Here is an 18,330-nt window from a genome sequence, read left to right as displayed (position 1 = left end):
TGCCTCATGCTCAATGGCTATAACTTGAACTTTTTTTTTCTTCCAAGATGCTTCTGGATCTTTACCACGGCCTAGGGATTGGCGGGCGTTCGAACGATTGATATCTCGAGCTAGCTCCATAACTTCCCCATTCGCATATTCCGTAGCAGACAAGAAAGCGCTGCCCAAATGCTTCCAATGATCATTACGCTTGACAATTTCTCAATAGCTTATTGCACCTTCACCCCGTCCACAGTTATACCCGGAGTTGTTCTTGCGTTTGGTGAGCCCATCCACTTCTCCGAATTGCGGTTGTATATCGGCCAGGGCGGGACAACAACGAAAGCTGTGAACAGTGTGCCTGCTAAACCAGTCCATAACGTAAGGTGGATGTCCTTATAGATGTATCCGATGAGGAAGCTGGCAATCTAGAGCAGTTACAACAATCATTAGCTCCGGCTATACAAGACTCAAGATTCGTGCAACATACCCCTGAGATAACCAGCAAGACGGTCGACAGTAACTCTGCTAGACGTTGGCCGTGGAAGTCCTGTTATCGAGATCTTGTTAGCTTGGATCGTCCAGACACGCAGAGCAATGTCAATGAATGCAGACGATGTGGCGGGGCGTACAATTTGGCCTTCGAGGGCATCCTGAATCGGTGCGAGCAATTCATCCATAATTGAAGCAATTTAATCAGATTCGAGGTCAACACGCCGAGTTCGAGCGTCCCTTGATCGATGACGGGCGGCTTATCGCAATGGTGTCATTTGCCTTCTGCCACGTCGGACCGCCTTTCTCTCTCCATTGTACACGGCCATAACTTTGATTCCGCATGTGCTCGGCCAGGTTATTCCTTGAGAAATTGATCCGATATTGAACTTTAATCGTTACGTGGTTGATCATGATTTCATTCCATGTCATCTGCCATCTATCTCTAGAACCACTCCCCCCCCCAAAAAACAGATCACCCGAGTTGGAGGACTGCTGGAAAACTGGCCTCGAGAAACTCGGCCTGCGATCGTGTACCAGTGTATAAGACCTGCAAATCCAAACGTGACCCGGACCCAAGTTGCCGTGTCGGAAGGCTCACATGCACCCTGCAATGCAAGAAAGCAAGGAGCGGTGAAAACGAGATCTTGCATGACCCATGTGGTGGCGGTTAGAGAAGAAATATTTCTTCCCATATCCAGCCAGATACAGGTTTACCTCGAATCCCAATGCTCCAATGCTGCCGACACGTGCTTGTATGCCAAGCACAGCGAACCGCTGACTCGCAGGTAGCGATCGTGTTATGACGACACAAGAGGCCCCGGCTTTTAGTTATAGGTGACAGTTGCGCCATCCTGGGCAGGCTCCAGCAGCTTCCATTGGCATGAGATATCATTGGAAGCGAACTGTGCGATAATGCGGTCAGCAATCTCGGTGAAGCGATCCGTAGCCAGTGCCAGGATGGTAGGTCCTGCACCGGAGAGACAGATTCCTAGCAAACCGGGTTGAGTGGCAGGGGTCATGAATTGGAGAATCTCAGTCAAGCCTGGGATCAGCGTCTTGCGATACGGCTGGTGCACCTTATCCTGCATGGCGAGGAAGATCATATCAGGATCCGGTGGGGAACTTCCCAAAGCCGCGGGGAGGAGTGCTGCGCGCTGGAGATTGAAGACCTAGCCGAGAGATTAGTCTTGAATTTGATAGTTATCAATTTTGAACGTTCACATACCACATCCGCTCTCGAGTAAGTCTCCGGGAGTACATTCCGGGCGTTGGCAGTAGGCACCACAAAGTTAGGGATAATGGCAATGGCCTTGATCTCCGGAGCCCAATTGAACTTTCTGTAATGACCAATGGCCATTGGCGGCTCGGGGGGTCTGATGCCGGTGTCCACACCACCTGCTGGAGCAGGCAGAACTTCACTGAGAGGGATCTCTTTGCGTGCCACGTCCTCGGGCTTAAGCTCATTCAGATAGGTACCCACGAACCCACCGAAGAGGGAAGCAGCCACGTTATCCGGGTGCCGCTCTATTCGCACGTGTTAGTAAGATGTACGATATACGAATCGATTTTTTTCTTTTTCTTTTCCTCCGGAGACTCAGATGAGGGGGTACATAAAACACTCCAACCTACCAATCATCAAACAATAATCAAGTAACCGTTCCTTGCTCAGACCCAGCTTACCCACCTCATTGCCCAACATGACACCGGCAACGACAGCGGTACCAGAGGAGCCCAAACCCCGGCCTAATGGGATGGGGTTGACGATATGCACCTTGGTCTCGACGGGGAAGGCCCGCTGGTTATGACATCTGAGGACATACAGGGCTACACGGGTGATCAGATTGACTTCTGGGTCAAGACTGATCTGCTCAACACTCTTGCTTTGATCTTCATAGGTGATGGCGCAGTTGAAGGGGAGCTGGGATGAGGGTTTGGCCTCAACGGTGACGTGGAGATCCAGGTGGAGGGACAATGCCAGGCCGATGACATCGAATCCAGGGCCAATGTTGGCAGAGGAGCAAGGGATCTTGATCACGAAGGAAGTCATGGCTGACAGAAACTATATGCCCGAGTGTGTACAGAGTCCAGCACAGATGTACAAGATAGTCTGATAGTCCGGTATGTGACTCTGAAACTCTTGGCACACCAAAAAAATTTGGCCGACGTCGGATACGCAAGTGGAGCACTTAATACATTGGGATTTCTTTTTGATTTGATTTGTATTAGCATCTATATCAGATCTTGCATATATTGCATTGTCGGTGTGTTTTTTGACTCTATACCAAGTACTCCGTTGGTACATTGGTACTTTTTTTGGACCATGGATGTTCCAGATAGAAAAGGCGAAACATGATAAAAAGGGGGTATTTTTTACCGAGATAAAAATTGTTCTCTAGTCATAGTATTGTGTCAGATAACCTGGAAATACCGAAAAATGCCAAGGGCGACAAAAGATCCAATATGACATCTTAGACCGAGGGATAGTATACGGAGTACAAGCCAAAAGCATACGAAGCATAGACATTTGATATAAAAATGCCTCAAAGCAATTAGTGGAGGGATAATCCCTAATCAATAATAGGCCATTTTATAGTCCTCATCTACTCCCGTAGACCCTTTTCCTTTATCTGCTGAAACGGGGCCCGCTTGTAAAAATTTTCACTAAGCTTTGTCTCCTTCTTCGACATATTAGTTCTAGCCCACCCCACTGTGTTCTTTCTCCTATATTACTACCCCCTAAAGGTGCTCTGGTTCTTATATTAGTCTTTCATATCCCGTGGTGACTCTGGGCGGCTGCCGGAACCATCATCGACCCGTTCGGTCTTTGCCACTTCATTTTATACCTTTCCCGCCTTTCCCACTTTTCTAAATTCCCACTCCAACTTACGACTCAACTAGAATTTTCAATCTCTGATCTCTTGCCAATAGAGCTCAGTTGAGAATTCGAGTATTAACGTCAATCTTCCACGAATCCTTCGCGCCTCTCGTCTAACAGCAACCCTGGAGCCACCAAGCTCCTCATCCGACCACTTCTTCAAGTTGGCGGGACTTCGCTACACCGAGGCCTCTCTCCTCCACCCTCTTGCAGGCCCTAAGTTCCGGGTCTTTGGCGGGGGCGACACCAGACCCCCCTAACTGGGTTTCAGCAACATCTTTATTGTGGCCGCCAGACGTTAGTCGGTAACGCCAGACCCTCGTGAAGGGTCTGGCTTATGGAGGGTCGTCACCCTCGAACGAACCTCTTACCGGCTTGCGTCTGCTCCGGCCGTCGTGCTATCCAAAAGCAATTATAACCAAACCCCAACACCACGCAAAAACCCGCCAATCTGGCGCCCTAATCGCTTTCGTCAATTTCTCATATACTGAGAACCCACCATGTCCGAGTCTCCCAGATCCGAGAGGTACATGTACCTGACTAGGTACAGTACCCCGGTACCCGAACTGGATGATCATCGCCTCCAGATGCAGACGCCCCCACGCATTGAAGCCCCAGTCGAGCGTGCTTACAGCCCGCGCGATACCACTCAAGGTCCCGAAATGCTCGATCGTTCGGACTTGCTCAGTGCCCAAGATGCCAGAAGAGACGGTCCAATTCCTCGAGACTTCGAAAATTCCGTGGACGATGATCGTTCGCTGAATGAGTTGAATGGACTCGCTCGACGGTTCTCAGTCGACCCTAACGGCACCTACCAAACCCCTCGTCGCATCAGCATTGTGAATCCAGATCTCGCCAATAATGACGGCGCCTCGTCCGTGTCCGCTCGATCATCCTCTCCTCCCAATTCAGTCGAAGCTTTTGCCGACCCTCGTCGCCGTGAACGCGCCAATACCCTGGACAGTCATGCGCCTCCCGACCTGGAAGCTATTTTGCAACGCACTGTTTCGGGTGGCACCCACAACCGGCGCCCAACTTTCAGCAACGCCAGTGTTGTCCGCCCTCCGTTAGGGGATGTGCCATTCGACACGACAGAGGAGGCCTGCTTCGACGAACCAGGCCGTATTCCCGTCATTGATTATGAGGAACTCGAGGAGTTTGTGGCTTTGAATCCGAGCACCAAAGTCGGCGATGGCATTCGCCGCATGCACAGCATGAGCTCGCAGGGCAAGAGGCCCCGCATTTTCTACGACCTCCGCCCCGGCGCTGAAAGCCCTGAGATGGGTGCACTCAACAAGACTAGCTCGTCTGATACACTGAGTGAGGATGAAAAGAAGAAGGCCGAGGTTACAAACGAAAAGGAGCAGTTTAAAGCAACTCAGAATACAAGCCAGCGCTCTCGCTTTGGTTTCTTTTCGTCCGAGGCTCAAAGCACAGTGCATGCTGCCGATTTAGGAGATCTAGTGCTCCCTGGCGAAACCTTCCGAGATCTTTTCGAGCTTGGACCTGAGGGAGGTGTGTGGTGGTTGGATGTGGTCAACCCCACCGATGAGGAGTTGGGAGCTATCTCCCGGGCTTTCTCTATTCACCCGCTGACAACGGAGGATATTCAAACCCAGGAAGCCCGCGAGAAGGTTGAACTGTTCAAGCAGTACTACTTTGTCTGTTTCCGCACCTTCTTCCAAATGGACAAAACCAGCGAGGAATTCCTCGAGCCTGTTAATTTCTATATGGTTGTCTTCCGAGACGGTGTCCTCACCTTCTCCTTTGAGGACAACCCTCACGCATCCAATGTTCGGAAACGTATTGGAAAGCTGCGAGACTATGTGTCTCTCAGTAGTGACTGGATTTGTTACGCGATGATCGACGATATCGTGGATAGCTTCGGCCCCGTGATTCGTGATGTGGAATTGGAGTCTGAGGCGATCGAAGACCATGTCTTCATCGCCCGGGTTGACGATTTCGAATCGTTCCTCCCTCGCATTGGAGGCCTGCGCAAGAAGGTCATGAGTTTGATGCGTCTGCTAGGCGGCAAGGCCGATGTCATCCGTGGATTCTCCAAACGCTGTAACGAGCAGTACTCCGTTACTCCCCGTGGTGACATTGGTCTTTACCTTGGCGATATCCAAGATCACGTTGTGACCATGATGTCGAACTTGGCGCATTTCGAAAAGATGCTCAGTCGGTCTCATACCAATTACCTGGCTCAGCTAAATGTCACCAACTTGGTGTTGGGAAACCACGTCAACAAGGTTCTCAGCAAGGTCACTCTGATTGCTACGATTCTGGTCCCCATGAACCTGATCTGTGGTCTGTTCGGTATGAACGTAGAAGTTCCCGGCGGCCACACGGATGGATTGGCTTGGTGGTTCGGCATTCTTGGAGTCATGGCAGGTATTGTTATCGTGAGCATTGGCCTTGCCCGCTGGCAGAGGCTGGTTTGATTTTTTTTATTGTTGGTTATGTTGACTTGCCATCTTTCCTTGGCTTTCTTCATTTATTTTGCATTCTGCGTGTTGTTTGACTGTGATCGTTTACTTCATCCCGTTTTTCTTTTGGTTGGTTTTAAAATACAATATCTATCTATAGAATATAATTTTCATCTTCCTCCAAACGACATGCTCAAAGTGCTCATCTCTACCATTTAAAACGTGGCTTTGCACCTGAACACCTACCATGTCACCGGGATGGTTAACACTCCAACAATGGACCAGAGGACCTGAACGGCTTTATACCACTGCTCGGTGTGATCGTATTTGGCTTGCGTGGACTGGCTCCTGGTCCACCCATACAATATAGGACCGAAGTTTATATATTTTCGATAGCTTGGAATGGTAACGAGGCGGTAGTTGAGTAGATAGATCATGATCTAGGAGAAGAGAACTAGGGTAGTGTACAAAGCCGCAAGCCAGATCGGCTATCTGCATTGGAAGACATGTTGAACATGCCAAATTAAAGGTGCCTATGCCCCGCGGTAACTGATCTTGGGGAAAGTAAGGCACTTCAGGCTGTCGTGTACAACCATGATCGGCGCACTGAGGTAGTGTAGCATATAAACACCTTGAATACACGCCATAATTAGAGCTGCCCGAGTAGTCTGGGCTATCTGGCCATTTCCCCTTCATTCGCATTCTGGGGTGCCTGCCCATGTAGAAGTTTAGCGTCCTGATTGGATAGGACTCTACATTCTCAATACAATTTACATCAGAAAGCTTGGCTGAGTGCCCCCATAAAAGTGGCAGTAGCTAAGATAGGAAAGCCATAGAGGAAATATGGTGCATACATGTAAGTGTCTATAACCATGCACACGCGGTCCTATTAGCTAACCAGGCTACGTGTTCTAAATAAGGCAGCAAGGCAACCAAATTGATAAGACTGGCATTTTCTACGATAGCCGGCCTCATCTAAACAACTCTCACGTCGACTACATGCAGCCGTTGATTTGGCCTCCAGGAAGAGGTTTACAGCTGGTGTATACCACCGCTTGCCCGTGATAGCTTTACACGCCCACTCCAATTCTGCCCATAGGCTGTGCAGCGACACCCTCCCCTCCGTCCTTCCATGCGACATCAATACAACGCGCTGCAGTGCTATCTTACTGCAACGATTAGCGCGGTCTTTCTTCTTTTCGCACTTACCTGCGACGTCGTCTATGCCGACGCCCCCCATGGCCCGGATACGGAAAACACCCTGACCCTACGAGGGGCGGTTACCACCAACGGAGCAGGACTTCCACTTGCGCTGGACTCGTTCAATGGGCTGGAAATACGTGACAGCGTCGACGAAGATGGCGAGTCAAATGGGCTGGAGCTCGTGCGCAGAGTCCCTAATGCCGCAAAAGCATTAGGCAACAACCAGTTCGTGCCGGGCGAGCTCGAGCTCGGCGATGTCAAATGGTTCTACCTGCCCAGCGATGTGGTGAACGGCAAACACGACCCCAAAGGCACGGGTCTTCCTGCATATATGAATGCTACAGTTAAGGATAACCCTCACTCGACTCGTGAGCTACGGAAACGAGACGAGGACTTTTCAAAACGAGCGATGACGACAGTCTATTTATCGCTCACGACCTGCCAAAAGCCCCTTGCCAATAAAACCAACCCAGAAAACGGATTCCCACAGTTGCAAATGTATGTGTCGAATTCGCAAAAACTGCAACAGCCAGGACCGGGCAAAGACGACTCGAAGCAGGATATACACACTGCCGCTGGCGGGTATTTGGGAATCACCATTGACACGGACAGCGACGTCTTCATCGGTGTCGCAGCGCCTAATTCAACCGACTACATGGGAAGTTACAAGTACCAGATTGCAGCATCCATCGATGACTTTTTCCACAATGTCGTGGAAAATGATCCAAATCTGTTGTTCATCGACGCGGACGTGTCAGCCGCGCTGCTGGTGACGAACAACCTAACCCTGTCCGAAAGTAACACCACAAATTACAAGCAATGGATGAACCTCGTCCCACCATACACTATGTTTGCCCATAACATCAACGACACAGCACTGGAAGGCTTAGAGAAATCGTTTTGCGCCCTCGATGAGCTTTCGCAGATGGGCCGAATCAGTAATTCAACCGAGGTTGGCATGACCAGTCGTGGACTTGGAAATAAGCCCAAAGAACAGTTCTATATTACTGGTCTGAACCAGAGTTCAACGTACAGCGGTCTTCTGGCTATGATTGGCAATTCAACCGCGTCCGGGAATGGCATCATCGGCGGCGGCGGCAAGGTATGGAAACCGATGAACTTTACGACCAAAACAGGTGAGCAAGCCGAAACAACCTTTATCAAAAAAAAAAAAAAAAAAAAAAAAAAAAAAGCAACCCCATCTAACCATCCTCTAGATGACAACTGCGCCGTGCTATTCAACTTAACCTTCTGCTCAGAAGTCGCATACGCAGTCCCCTCAAACCCTGAGTTAAGCGTCGACAAGCTCCGCACAATCTACGACGACCACGCCGCCGCCTACTATCAGAACTTCAACTATTCCCTACAACAAATCCAATGCAACGCAACCCAAGAATCAATGTTCTCCCTCGCCGTCGACTGCGACGACTGCGCAAGAGCCTACAAAGAATGGCTTTGCGTCGTCACAATCCCCCGCTGCTCGGACTACAGTAACCCCAAGAATTACACCCAGATCCGTAACGCAGGCCAGGCTTTCATCAATGGCTCTTCCTTGCCGGATGACAGTCCCCACCGCAAATTCGTGATGACGAATTCATCCCGCAATGCTATCATCGATGAGGAGATCAAGCCCGGTCCCTATAGGGAGATCCTGCCTTGTCGAGATCTCTGTCATACCCTTGTTAAGAGTTGTCCGTCTGCACTTGGCTTCGGGTGTCCTGAGGGCCAGATGATGAATTATTCCTACGGCCATCGGGATCCAAAAGGCGACGTTACTTGCTCTTTTCTTGGGGCTGCGTATTATTTGAGTCTTGGGGTGAAGCTGAGTGCTTGGGTTTGGTGGTTTAGTTTGGTGGTTATGGGGGTTATGTATTTTATGTGAATGCATACATGTAGATATATCAACATTTACTTGTCTAAATAACAAAGAACTCGATCTAGTTGTTCTACACACTTATTTTCTACCTATTATATACTCATCACCATTCCAATTCTTTCTTATTCCCCAATTTCTCTTCTTTCTTCTCACTCTTCAAAACTCCTGCCCCTTCTTCAATACCCCAATCCCCCCATCTCTCCCTCCAAATCCCAATCTCTTGCTTCCACAAATCCCTTACACAAGGGTCACATGAGCTCCCACAACAATCACCCAATCCTGGTGGAGGTGGTGGGTCATTGTATGCTCGCTCTCCTGCGCGGAGGAGTTGTTTCGTGCGGGTTTTTGTTAGACGCGTCTTGTAGAGGGCTTTGTAGAGAGGTGTGTCTTCGGGCGTGTAATATGGTTCTGGGGTTGGTTGTGTGGTTGAGTCTAAGGTTGGTGTTTCGATTGATATTTTAGTTGAACTTTTGGTCTCTTTCTCTTTTTCTTTGTTGTCCGGAGACGTGCCCGAGAAAGAGAATGGAGAGAGGAGACTTGAGAGTAGGTTTGCTGGGGAGTAGATTGAAGATTGGAATGTGTCTTTCTCTTTCTCTACTGTTGATGTCTCTGTTGATGGAATGATCTCTTTGGCCTTGGGGATATTTTCAGATGGAGTAGCAGACGTTGCTACCGATGGAGCAGTCTGTCTCTCTGGTATTTCGATGCTCATTTTGATATACCAGATATCGATCTCAGTTTGAAGCAGTTTGAATTATATAAAAGACCAATTCAGTCTTGAATCGGAATCTGTTCTCTCGTTAGTAACGGTCGGGATATTTATATAGAGCAAACCCACAAGTTCTAGGCCAAATCTAAGCTTCCAAATATCCAGTTTCACGAACGTCGTTGCAATAAAGAGGCATGGGGGGCCGAAGAAGTACCGGGACCGGGTAAAACTGTTTTCGTGGTTCCTGTTCGTTCCGATGTCCCACTATGAATTCGATCTATATTGCTTAAACTGCTACTCTTATACTCATGTTCATACTATGCAAATGAACAAAAAAACCGGGTGTACCGGGAATTGTGGTTGTTTCTGGAGATAAATGATATACAATAATGAAACGCCGTGGGAGTCTATCGGCTCCGTGGTATCGTGCAGCTAGAAAATAATAAAAAACAAAGTCATAAACCACCATCACTTGCGTTTCGGCGTAGGTGTCCAAACATTACCCAGTCCAGACCTCCTTTCTCCAGACCTCGGCGTGCCCCCAACCTGCTGCAACAGCTTCTGCGCTGCAGGGGTAAGCATCTTTCCCTGATGTCCTCCACCAGAAACAGAGCCCATACTAGAGCCAGCCCCGGGCGTATACCGAGACCCAAAGTCCAACCGAGGACTACTAGCAAAGCGCGGCGTCAACGAGACAGGCGTCTTCGTAACACGGGCGGCCTTTTCAGCACGCTTGTTCCGCGCCACACGATCGACCATACGATGATGCAGGGCTTCGCGCTTGCGAGTCTCCCCAAGTTGGAAGGGATTTGGCTTTTCAGAGGTCGGTCCGAGGAGGCGCCAGTCGACTTCCATGTCGTCGGTTTTGGAGCTGGAGCCATATGTGAATTCGGGTTCGGGCTCGTCTTCGTCGACGAAGGCGTATCCATTGACCCTCGGGGTTTCGCTTCCTGGGAAGGCTGACGCGGCTTCGGACTCACTGAGACGGGGTCGACCAGCGATGGCGTCTTGGATGGCGGATAGTGAGGGTGAAGGGGGCACGGCGCTAGCGGCGTCCGCTGCTGCAGCGGCATGTGGATCTAGAAGTCTAGTATTTTGGTAGAGAGTTCGCTTGGGCCCTGCCCGGGATGTCATTTCTGCTTTCTGCGGGAGTGTCTCGTGGGTATCCTCCACCGAGGAGGGGAGGAACATGAGGGTATTGTCTGGTCGGGTTTTCCACGTGTCTGGATTTGCGGGGCGGGCATCCAGATCTGTTTTGATGGCAGGCTGGGCATGTTCGTCTCGTTTAATAAGGCCCGTTTCCGGGTTTTCGCCTTGAGCTGTGATGCGCTTGATTTCTTGTTGGTGGTGTGCAATTTGTCGGGCAGAGGGAATTTTATTCCCGCTCCAAAGCCAGGGATATTTCTCCCGTCGTTTTTCATTCTGCTTGTCCAGGACTTTGTTGAAGGACTCGTTGTCTTCGCTGGTATACTTTTCCTGGAAGGCGACCAGTCCCATATTTGATACATCGGGGACATGTCGGTCTTGCGATTCTGTCGCCGATGTGGAAGTCGATATGACAGACATGGGAGTGTCGCCTCCCCAGCCATGAGGAGTGTCACCCGGCTGTCCGAAATGCTGTGGTGTGCTCGGGACCGATGCGTAGTCTGACTTGCGTCTTGCATTCGACCCTGGAGTGGGCGTGCGCATGACGCCTGCCAACTTTTTCTTGGAACTTGCGATCCATGCTTTATCCTTCGATTCAAGGGCTTCCAGGTACTCTTGTTTCATCTGTGTCTCGAGTAATCCCGGAAAGAAGTCGCGGGCAATAATGTGGGACAAAGTGTTGGTGTAAACGTCTTCGTCGAGGACAGTCGCGGGGCGTTTAATTCGCTTCGGGGGCGGCGGGGGAGGCATAAGCTGGCCAGCAGATTGCTTGACCAGCTCCTGCGAAGGAGAAGACGCCATGTTTGTAGAGCAAAAGCTTGGGGAGAGAATAAGAGAAAAGAGATGCCCAGGTGAGTTAGTGGCGATAAGACGGATAGCGGGTCATATGATTTTGGTCTAACCGCTTTAGGCAAACATACTTCAAACGCCACTACATGTTGGCTTGCATAGATCATATGAGCTAAGTAGGGTATGCATATGTATTTATTGTTACAATCACTATAAGCTTTATGGACAAGCCATATTTTTAGATTTGGTTTATATACAAAACCGGTCTTCTCTCGATAATCAAAATCCACCCAACTCTGTCCACATCAGAAAGATGTATGCCACAAAAATCATTTTATAGATACTTCTTCATAGATCTAGATCTAGATAGTCATAGCCTATTTCTAGCCAATATTCTTTATAGAGGTATATATTAGAGTTCCAGGATAGCCTTCATATTGGTGCTAAGCCTCTTCAGGATTACAAAGTCATCATATTTACTCATAGCCGTGAGTTATAAACTCCTTGCACTTAGAAGGCTCTTCTCCCCTTTTATTTCTTCTAACCTGCTAATATCCTTTTTTGCTTATTTGGCTTATCATTACCTTCATGACTATACTATATACTACAAAGTTGGGCTTGATGAAAGGAAGTCCTTCTAGTATCGAAAAAGCTTTCAAGACCATTCCTATTACACCTCTTCCTTGGCCTTAAGATATAGATCAGTATCTTGAACTAATTTTTACTACATCTTCATCTTGCTATGAGACCATTTTACTGCGACCCTCAATACGGGATTGGCACGGATGGGTTGTCTTTACCGAAGTGATAAATGACTTTTGCTGGGGGGATAGTCGTCAGCCCGACTACTCTATTTCCGACCGAGGCAGATATATGCCCAAAGCCACGGAATTTGATTTTACGCATTCAGGTTATCATGCCTACGAGAAGTATGGCATCAATGACCCAAGACGAATACTATTGTGATGTGGAACAAGAGTACTTTGCAACTTTTCGAATTTGAAACCACAAATCACAAGGATTTTGGATGCAGTCTATTGCTGGGAACGGCCCAATTATATTCGAGCCGCGACAATTGCAACACCGACGTTGATATTGAATTGTCCAAAAACCCGACCGGGTGGTCATGTCACTATAGTGATGACGAGATGGATCAACCTGGGATCCGGTCTCAGCTTAGATGGTCCCCCATGGAGAGTAACGCAGATAGCTCATGGGACTGACATGAAGCTTTCAAACTAGATTCGAAGGACTTGAGTCCTCGACATACCTTTGAAGCCTTTACCAGTACCTCACTTGGAAATTTGACTTCTCGAAATAACTCCTACCTCGAGAACCAGAGATATCGGACTATGATGGTACCAATCCCCAGGAGTGCACCCCCTTCCTGGCTCTGTGGAATGGGGCAGCTGCGCTTTGATTCTTGATGATATATGGCCTCGGTTTCAGCGATGGGAGAGATGAAACAAAAACAAAACAAAGAAAAAACATGTAATGGTTGCCGCTCGAAGATGTTCTGTACTGAATGACTTTACTACCATTATTATCACAACAAGACATGGTTACATACTTGACTAGCCATCGATCTTGTAGAAGGACCATAACAATACAAAGGAAGATGAACTATGTGTGTTGTACACTCGTTCTTCCTCTTTACAGTGGAGCTATTGCAAGTCATGCCAATGAAACCATGGATGGTATTGGAGCAGATCGGCTCCTCTATAAGAATCAAAGTCTATAACAAAGCAAAAAAAAAAAAAAAAAAAAGCCCCTAGAGACTAGCGAATGACCCAAAAACGAATTCCAAATTTCCTCCAAAAGATCCTTCTCCGTTTCCTCTTTTCCTCTTTCCCAAATCGCCCTTCCAATACACCAGGCCAGTAAAAATTCGCTATCGCTGAGAAATGCATCGAGGTGAAAGAATGACCACAGCTGAAACACGTAGAACAGAACACTAGAACAACATATGGCTCACAGGCAAAGACAAGAGTTAAACATAAAACAAAGACAATAGGAAAACACAGATCGTGGACTCGTTGAGAGATGGGTGAGAGTAGAGTCTATCAGGTGACAAAGCGACCTCAGATAGATCATATGCAAGGGGGTGAAAAAAAGAAAAATATCAACACAAAATACGGGGGTTGATGATAACGATAGTGACACTCAGTGAGCGGTTGTTGGGAAGAGAGAGTAAGATGGCGAGCGAGCTTTCCTCCGGTTTGGGTTTCTGAGAGGAACAGGAGGTATAGGAGCCTCGAATTTTATCGGCTGGGACTCGACCTCTGAAGTGGACTTGGCACGGTCATGAAGTGACACGGGAATATCCGCGCCCTCGAGACTCGTGCTACTGCCATTCTGTCGGAGGTGCGCCTCGGCCAGACTCTTGGTCTGGCGGTGGTGGGAGGAAGATGCAGGACGGGTGAGCGCCTCGCCGGCTGTCATGCGGTCCGTTGGCATGAGCTCGCGGCTGCTGGACAGGCTGTAGATGAGCTCTGGGACGCTGGTTGTCGTTGAGACGGAGGAGCGGTGCTTGCGCACGATGGAGGCTGCGCGGGAGAGCATTAGGCTCTCCTGTGAGTTGCACTTGCTAATCGGGGAGAAGCTGTTGCGGGGGGAGATGGGGCCCATCATGCCCTGCGAGAAGGGGAAGTGGCGGTCTGATTCGCCATCAGTGGTCATGTACTCCTCATACAATGGTTCGTGGGAGATGTGTTTGCCCATTGACGGGAGGATCGAGGAACTGACGGGATGGAAATAGTCTGCGCCCTGCGCGATGAACTCCTGCTCAAAGTCTGTGGTTGAGGGGGTGGCGGCTGAGTGGGAGGGCATCGACTGGGCTGGACTGGGAGTCAGGTCCGGGGTTGGTAGGGCGGAGGCGCTCAGTGGGCTCGGATGGAGCTGTCGGGTTCTCGGGGCGGGCCAGGGGCCATCGCTGCGGGCTACGCTGACTTGAGGGCGTGTTTCGTCCATGGATGTGCGAGACCAATCGAAGTTGGAGGTGGACTCGGCTGCATGCTCATAGCAGTAGTCGATGTCTGCGTCCCACGAGTCATACAGTTCGTCCTCGTATGAGAAGTGCAGGCCGGTGATCGGCTCAGGTGGTGTGACTTCCACCTGGGCGCGCGGGGTATCCTGAAGATCTTGAGGGAGAGTCGGCGAGCCTAGCGCCTCAGAGAACTTCCTGGAGAGCTCCTCGGTCACGTAGATCGACAAGGGAGCTTTGCGCTCGCTGGCAGTGGGTGACTGGGTTTCGGCTCGAGGTGGGCTGGTTTGAGAAGTTGAGCGAGAATGGGGGCATCCCACGCTGGACTCGGAGCTGTTCCAGTACCGGGTTCCTTCCTCTTCCTCGGGGACATCTTCCAGGTCATAGTGGCTGCTCATGGACGAGGTCCTGGCGCCATCCTCTGTGGGTTCGGGGCTGAAAAACCGGGTTGGTTGCACCGATTGGAGACACTCTGGATACGTCGTCGCAGTAGACAAGCCCAGGATCTCGTCAATGGCACGGGGTGCGGGCTCATCAGTCTCCGGTGGGGGATTCTCTGCCACGACAGGGGGTGGGGGAGTGGTGGGGCATGACCGGGGATATCTGGAGACTGGCCGCGAGAAGTTCTCGTTGACGCGCGACTCCCTGCGTGTGTGATTCCGGGGTGCTTTTGGAGAAGCGGGTGGGCTTACACTGGGCACATCAACTGTGGTGGCAGTTCCAAGCGCGCGCAGGTCATCACTGGAGAAATTGCGGAAATTGATATCGTCGGCGCGGATACCTTTCAGACCGGTCTGGGGCCGTTGAGATGCTCGGATGGCCGAGAACTCAGTGACGAGGTCGTTCTCGCGGGTTTGATCCAAAGACTGGAACTGCGAGGGGTTGGTATGAGTCAAGTGGTGGAAGTCAAAAGGATCAGAAATGATGCTTTTCAAGCGCTCGCCTAAATCGATTACCGGGGTCAATTGAGTCCACAATTTCAGCTGTCCTCAGCTGAGTGACCGGCACACTTACTGTGATCGGCATGGCGGGCACGACGGCCAAACGTCTCTCTCTCGGGCTTAGCCTTCTCACGATCGGCCTCATCTTCCTCGTCCAGCGTGGCGACAATGTTGATCTTGCTACCCTGCCGGCGCAGGATGCGGCTTCCCCGCGCCAAAAAGGACCGGGACGACTTGTCCTGCTTATCGGAGCGGAGTCCCAATGACGAGGCGGCTCGCTCGTCAGAGGCAGTTGAACTGTCTGTTGAGACCATGGAAGATCTCGGTGAAAGGCGTGAAGAAGTCGAGGTGGTGGTATTGCTTCTTGTCCGACCACGAAAGACGGATACCAGCTTGGGGCTATTAGCGAGGGCAATGGACCTGGAACGTATATGTGCGGCATGGTCTGGGTACTCGTTGGACGAGTTGGTAGACGGACGGTCGTCGTCGTCCCAGCCTTTAGCCATTGTAGAGGTCGACATGGTGAAAGTGAAGGAAAGAAACTACACCATGATAAGATGAAATCTGGAGATCTCCGCCGTCTACATAAAGCGAAAGTGGAAAGGAACGGTTCTCGAGTGGAACAGAGAGAGGTGCCGATGATAATAAATTAATAGAATACTCGATAACGGGGGCAATACAAGACACGGAGCAGTGGTGGAGCCGCGTTCAGGGGTATTTACGGTATTTACTTTTCCTTTTTTCTTGTCCTTTTTTTCCATTATTAGTATATGATGTTAGAGTCTATTTTCCGATCTACATGTATTTTCTGATCTATTGTCTCTTTATTTGAATTAGAGCGGTTATACCATGCACTTTGCCGGCTTTTTGTTCTATCATATTTCTACTAGTAGTAGCAGTTACGTATACACAAACAATCTAAAAAATAAGAAAAGTAAATACAATACGGATGAACCAAGGTACATCCCCATGTCAAAGAATTCCCAGTGTCACGGAGCCGAAACCCACTCTAGTGGCGTATCGAGCCAGGGGGTTGGTTCTGAACGTGCTGGGGACCCGCGTGTGGGGAAGAAAAAAGAAGCTATACCTTGTTTAGCAAGTATTAGTCCGATACGCCCCGTGGTATTTATTTTATTCTTACTTTTCCCTTTTGGATTCCAAGGTTCGAAGGTTTTACCGTTAGCTTTGACCCGCGGACACGGGATACGATATACGCGATCTGCCATATTGTTCTACCTGGGCTACATACAACATAGAAACTACATGCTACTACGTACTACGTACTACGTAACTACGTTCTCTGTACTGCATATTATCCTAGGAAGTGTAAATCAATGCCATTGGGCAATATATTTAATTAAATTATCCAATGGTGATATTCAAATCCAATATTTTCCATTTCCTTGCTGTACCAAGGTAGCAACGTGAGGAGCCCCGTGGAGTGGAGGGAAGCCCTTATCACAATTGGGGGCGCACAGTGGTCTTTTCTTATAAGTATGGCACACATTATCTAGGTATCTCTCTGGTTTCTTTGTGGGATAGTTTTTCTTTGCCTATAATTTCTACCTTGCATGAAGCCTGAGACCTATAAACGCCTCTTCCCTTCCCCGCGTCACATAGCGGAGCCTCGGTTCAACGGTTTTAATCATTAAAGGATCCCTAAAAACTGATTCTTAGTGAAAAAGTTAGGGCTTGGGAAAGCCCAGTCATAGATCGCAATCTACTTTCGGGATCCGGCAGTGGGGTCCATAAGTTCATAATAACATTGTACTCGGTATTACCAGAGAGAATTAAAATTGGTATTATAGCCTGGGTATACATGTGCTACGCCTATATAGTACATTGCACTCGGCATTTCTCTTTTTCACTTCAAAATCCCTGTGAACAAGACAAGGATCTCCATGCGAGTTTGTTCCTGTGATCATATCTAACTGTAGGGGCAGTCGGTTAGAGCCTCGGGGACTGCTGGTCCCCTATCTCATGCAAATTGGAAGCGAACCTTTTTTTTTTTTTTTTTCTGAAGCAAATGTAAAACTTATCTGACTAAAAGACTTCACACTACCTCGGGGATGCAAGATGAAGCTGAAGAATGTGACTATTCGGGAATCACCGCGTCCTTACATTGGGGAGTTGCAGTGTCTCAGGGCGGGGTGTATCCATTGTGCCTAGTATGTGCGTACTATCACCCTAGACGTAGTACCACATAGAATTGCTCTCTTGTTATTGTAGCACATAGTTACTTTTCACCGTTGTGACGATTCGTATACATATTTTAATATTTACTTCTACGTCAACAGGCAGCTTCGTATCTTGTGTGGAAGTGGACCTAAGGCCTGCAGCTAGCACGATTCGAAACAAGGGAGAGGAAAACCAAAAACTAAAAAAAAGTCTCAATTCTATTTCAAACTATATACCGCTAGTCAGAGTGTGTATCCATGTGTAAAGTGGACTCCTGACGATCTGGTGTCTAGAACATTGCTGAGAACACTGTTCTTATGTTGTATCTACATACTGTACCTGCGTAGTGCAACACTTTATATTTTTCCAAGGTTAATTAGTGCTCACCTTATACTCCCACATGTTTGAACTATAGATCTACCCCGAGGCTCTACTATTATCCCCTTCCAGAAGGTCCAACTAAGCAGCACGTTCCCCATATCCACCGGCCGTTCGCGTCCACGATGATCGTCGAGCACCGTACCTGTTAATATTATAGGCCCAAGCGTCCCCGGTGTTTTTCCTCAGGTCAGATCTGCGTCAGGAGTATGCCCGGAAATTGGAGTCTTGGTTGGATCTCTTTGTTTTTTTTTAACACTTTGACAAGGGAAGATCAAATAGAGTAGGAGATTCTTAGAGTATGGAAATTCCATTTTTCAAAAAAAAAATGGATCAAGCCTGTGACTAA

The 18,330-nt window shown here is 49.0% G+C and overlaps 7 protein-coding genes across 7 annotated transcripts; 2 read left to right on the top strand and 5 right to left on the bottom strand.

Moving 5' to 3' along the window:
• Window positions 1-209: 209 nt before the first annotated feature.
• N7447_010375 (signal peptidase complex subunit 1) lies at window positions 210-659 on the bottom strand (the record flags this gene model as incomplete). Its single annotated transcript, XM_057234637.1, has 3 exons — window positions 210-407; window positions 470-529; window positions 612-659. 3 exons carry the CDS (start codon window positions 657-659, stop codon window positions 210-212), a joined length of 306 nt encoding a protein of 101 aa, XP_057080857.1.
• Window positions 660-1,264: 605 nt separating this feature from the next.
• On the bottom strand, window positions 1,265-2,521 carry N7447_010374 (homoserine kinase; the record flags this gene model as incomplete). The annotated part of the gene is made up of 3 exons (XM_057234636.1): window positions 1,265-1,643; window positions 1,700-1,998; window positions 2,104-2,521. The coding sequence occupies 3 exons, from the start codon at window positions 2,519-2,521 to the stop codon at window positions 1,299-1,301; spliced, it is 1,062 nt and encodes a 353-aa protein (XP_057080856.1). The 3' UTR covers window positions 1,265-1,298.
• Window positions 2,522-3,849: 1,328 nt separating this feature from the next.
• On the top strand, window positions 3,850-8,863 carry N7447_010373 (magnesium transporter CorA family protein; the record flags this gene model as incomplete). The annotated part of the gene is made up of 3 exons (XM_057234635.1): window positions 3,850-5,787; window positions 6,878-8,117; window positions 8,199-8,863. The coding sequence occupies 3 exons, from the start codon at window positions 3,850-3,852 to the stop codon at window positions 8,861-8,863; spliced, it is 3,843 nt and encodes a 1,280-aa protein (XP_057080855.1).
• Window positions 8,864-8,960: 97 nt separating this feature from the next.
• On the bottom strand, window positions 8,961-9,569 carry N7447_010372 (uncharacterized protein; the record flags this gene model as incomplete). Its single annotated transcript, XM_057234634.1, has 1 exon — window positions 8,961-9,569. The coding sequence occupies one exon, from the start codon at window positions 9,567-9,569 to the stop codon at window positions 8,961-8,963; it is 609 nt and encodes a 202-aa protein (XP_057080854.1).
• Window positions 9,570-10,034: 465 nt separating this feature from the next.
• N7447_010371 (splicing factor ESS-2 family protein) lies at window positions 10,035-11,513 on the bottom strand (the record flags this gene model as incomplete). The annotated part of the gene is made up of 1 exon (XM_057234633.1): window positions 10,035-11,513. The coding sequence occupies one exon, from the start codon at window positions 11,511-11,513 to the stop codon at window positions 10,035-10,037; it is 1,479 nt and encodes a 492-aa protein (XP_057080853.1).
• A 953-nt stretch (window positions 11,514-12,466) lies between these two features.
• Window positions 12,467-12,928, top strand: N7447_010370 (uncharacterized protein; the record flags this gene model as incomplete). Its single annotated transcript, XM_057234632.1, has 2 exons — window positions 12,467-12,698; window positions 12,744-12,928. The coding sequence occupies 2 exons, from the start codon at window positions 12,467-12,469 to the stop codon at window positions 12,926-12,928; spliced, it is 417 nt and encodes a 138-aa protein (XP_057080852.1).
• Window positions 12,929-13,664: 736 nt separating this feature from the next.
• Window positions 13,665-15,946, bottom strand: N7447_010369 (uncharacterized protein; the record flags this gene model as incomplete). Its single annotated transcript, XM_057234631.1, has 2 exons — window positions 13,665-15,427; window positions 15,499-15,946. The coding sequence occupies 2 exons, from the start codon at window positions 15,944-15,946 to the stop codon at window positions 13,665-13,667; spliced, it is 2,211 nt and encodes a 736-aa protein (XP_057080851.1).
• Between the last annotated feature and the right edge of the window lie 2,384 nt (window positions 15,947-18,330).

Source organism: Penicillium robsamsonii (genome assembly GCF_028829455.1).
Source record: "Penicillium robsamsonii strain IBT 29466 chromosome Unknown utg000007l_segment0_segment0, whole genome shotgun sequence".
Classification (NCBI taxonomy): Eukaryota; Fungi; Ascomycota; class Eurotiomycetes; order Eurotiales; family Aspergillaceae; genus Penicillium; species Penicillium robsamsonii.
This window is presented reverse-complemented; position numbering and strand designations above follow the sequence as displayed.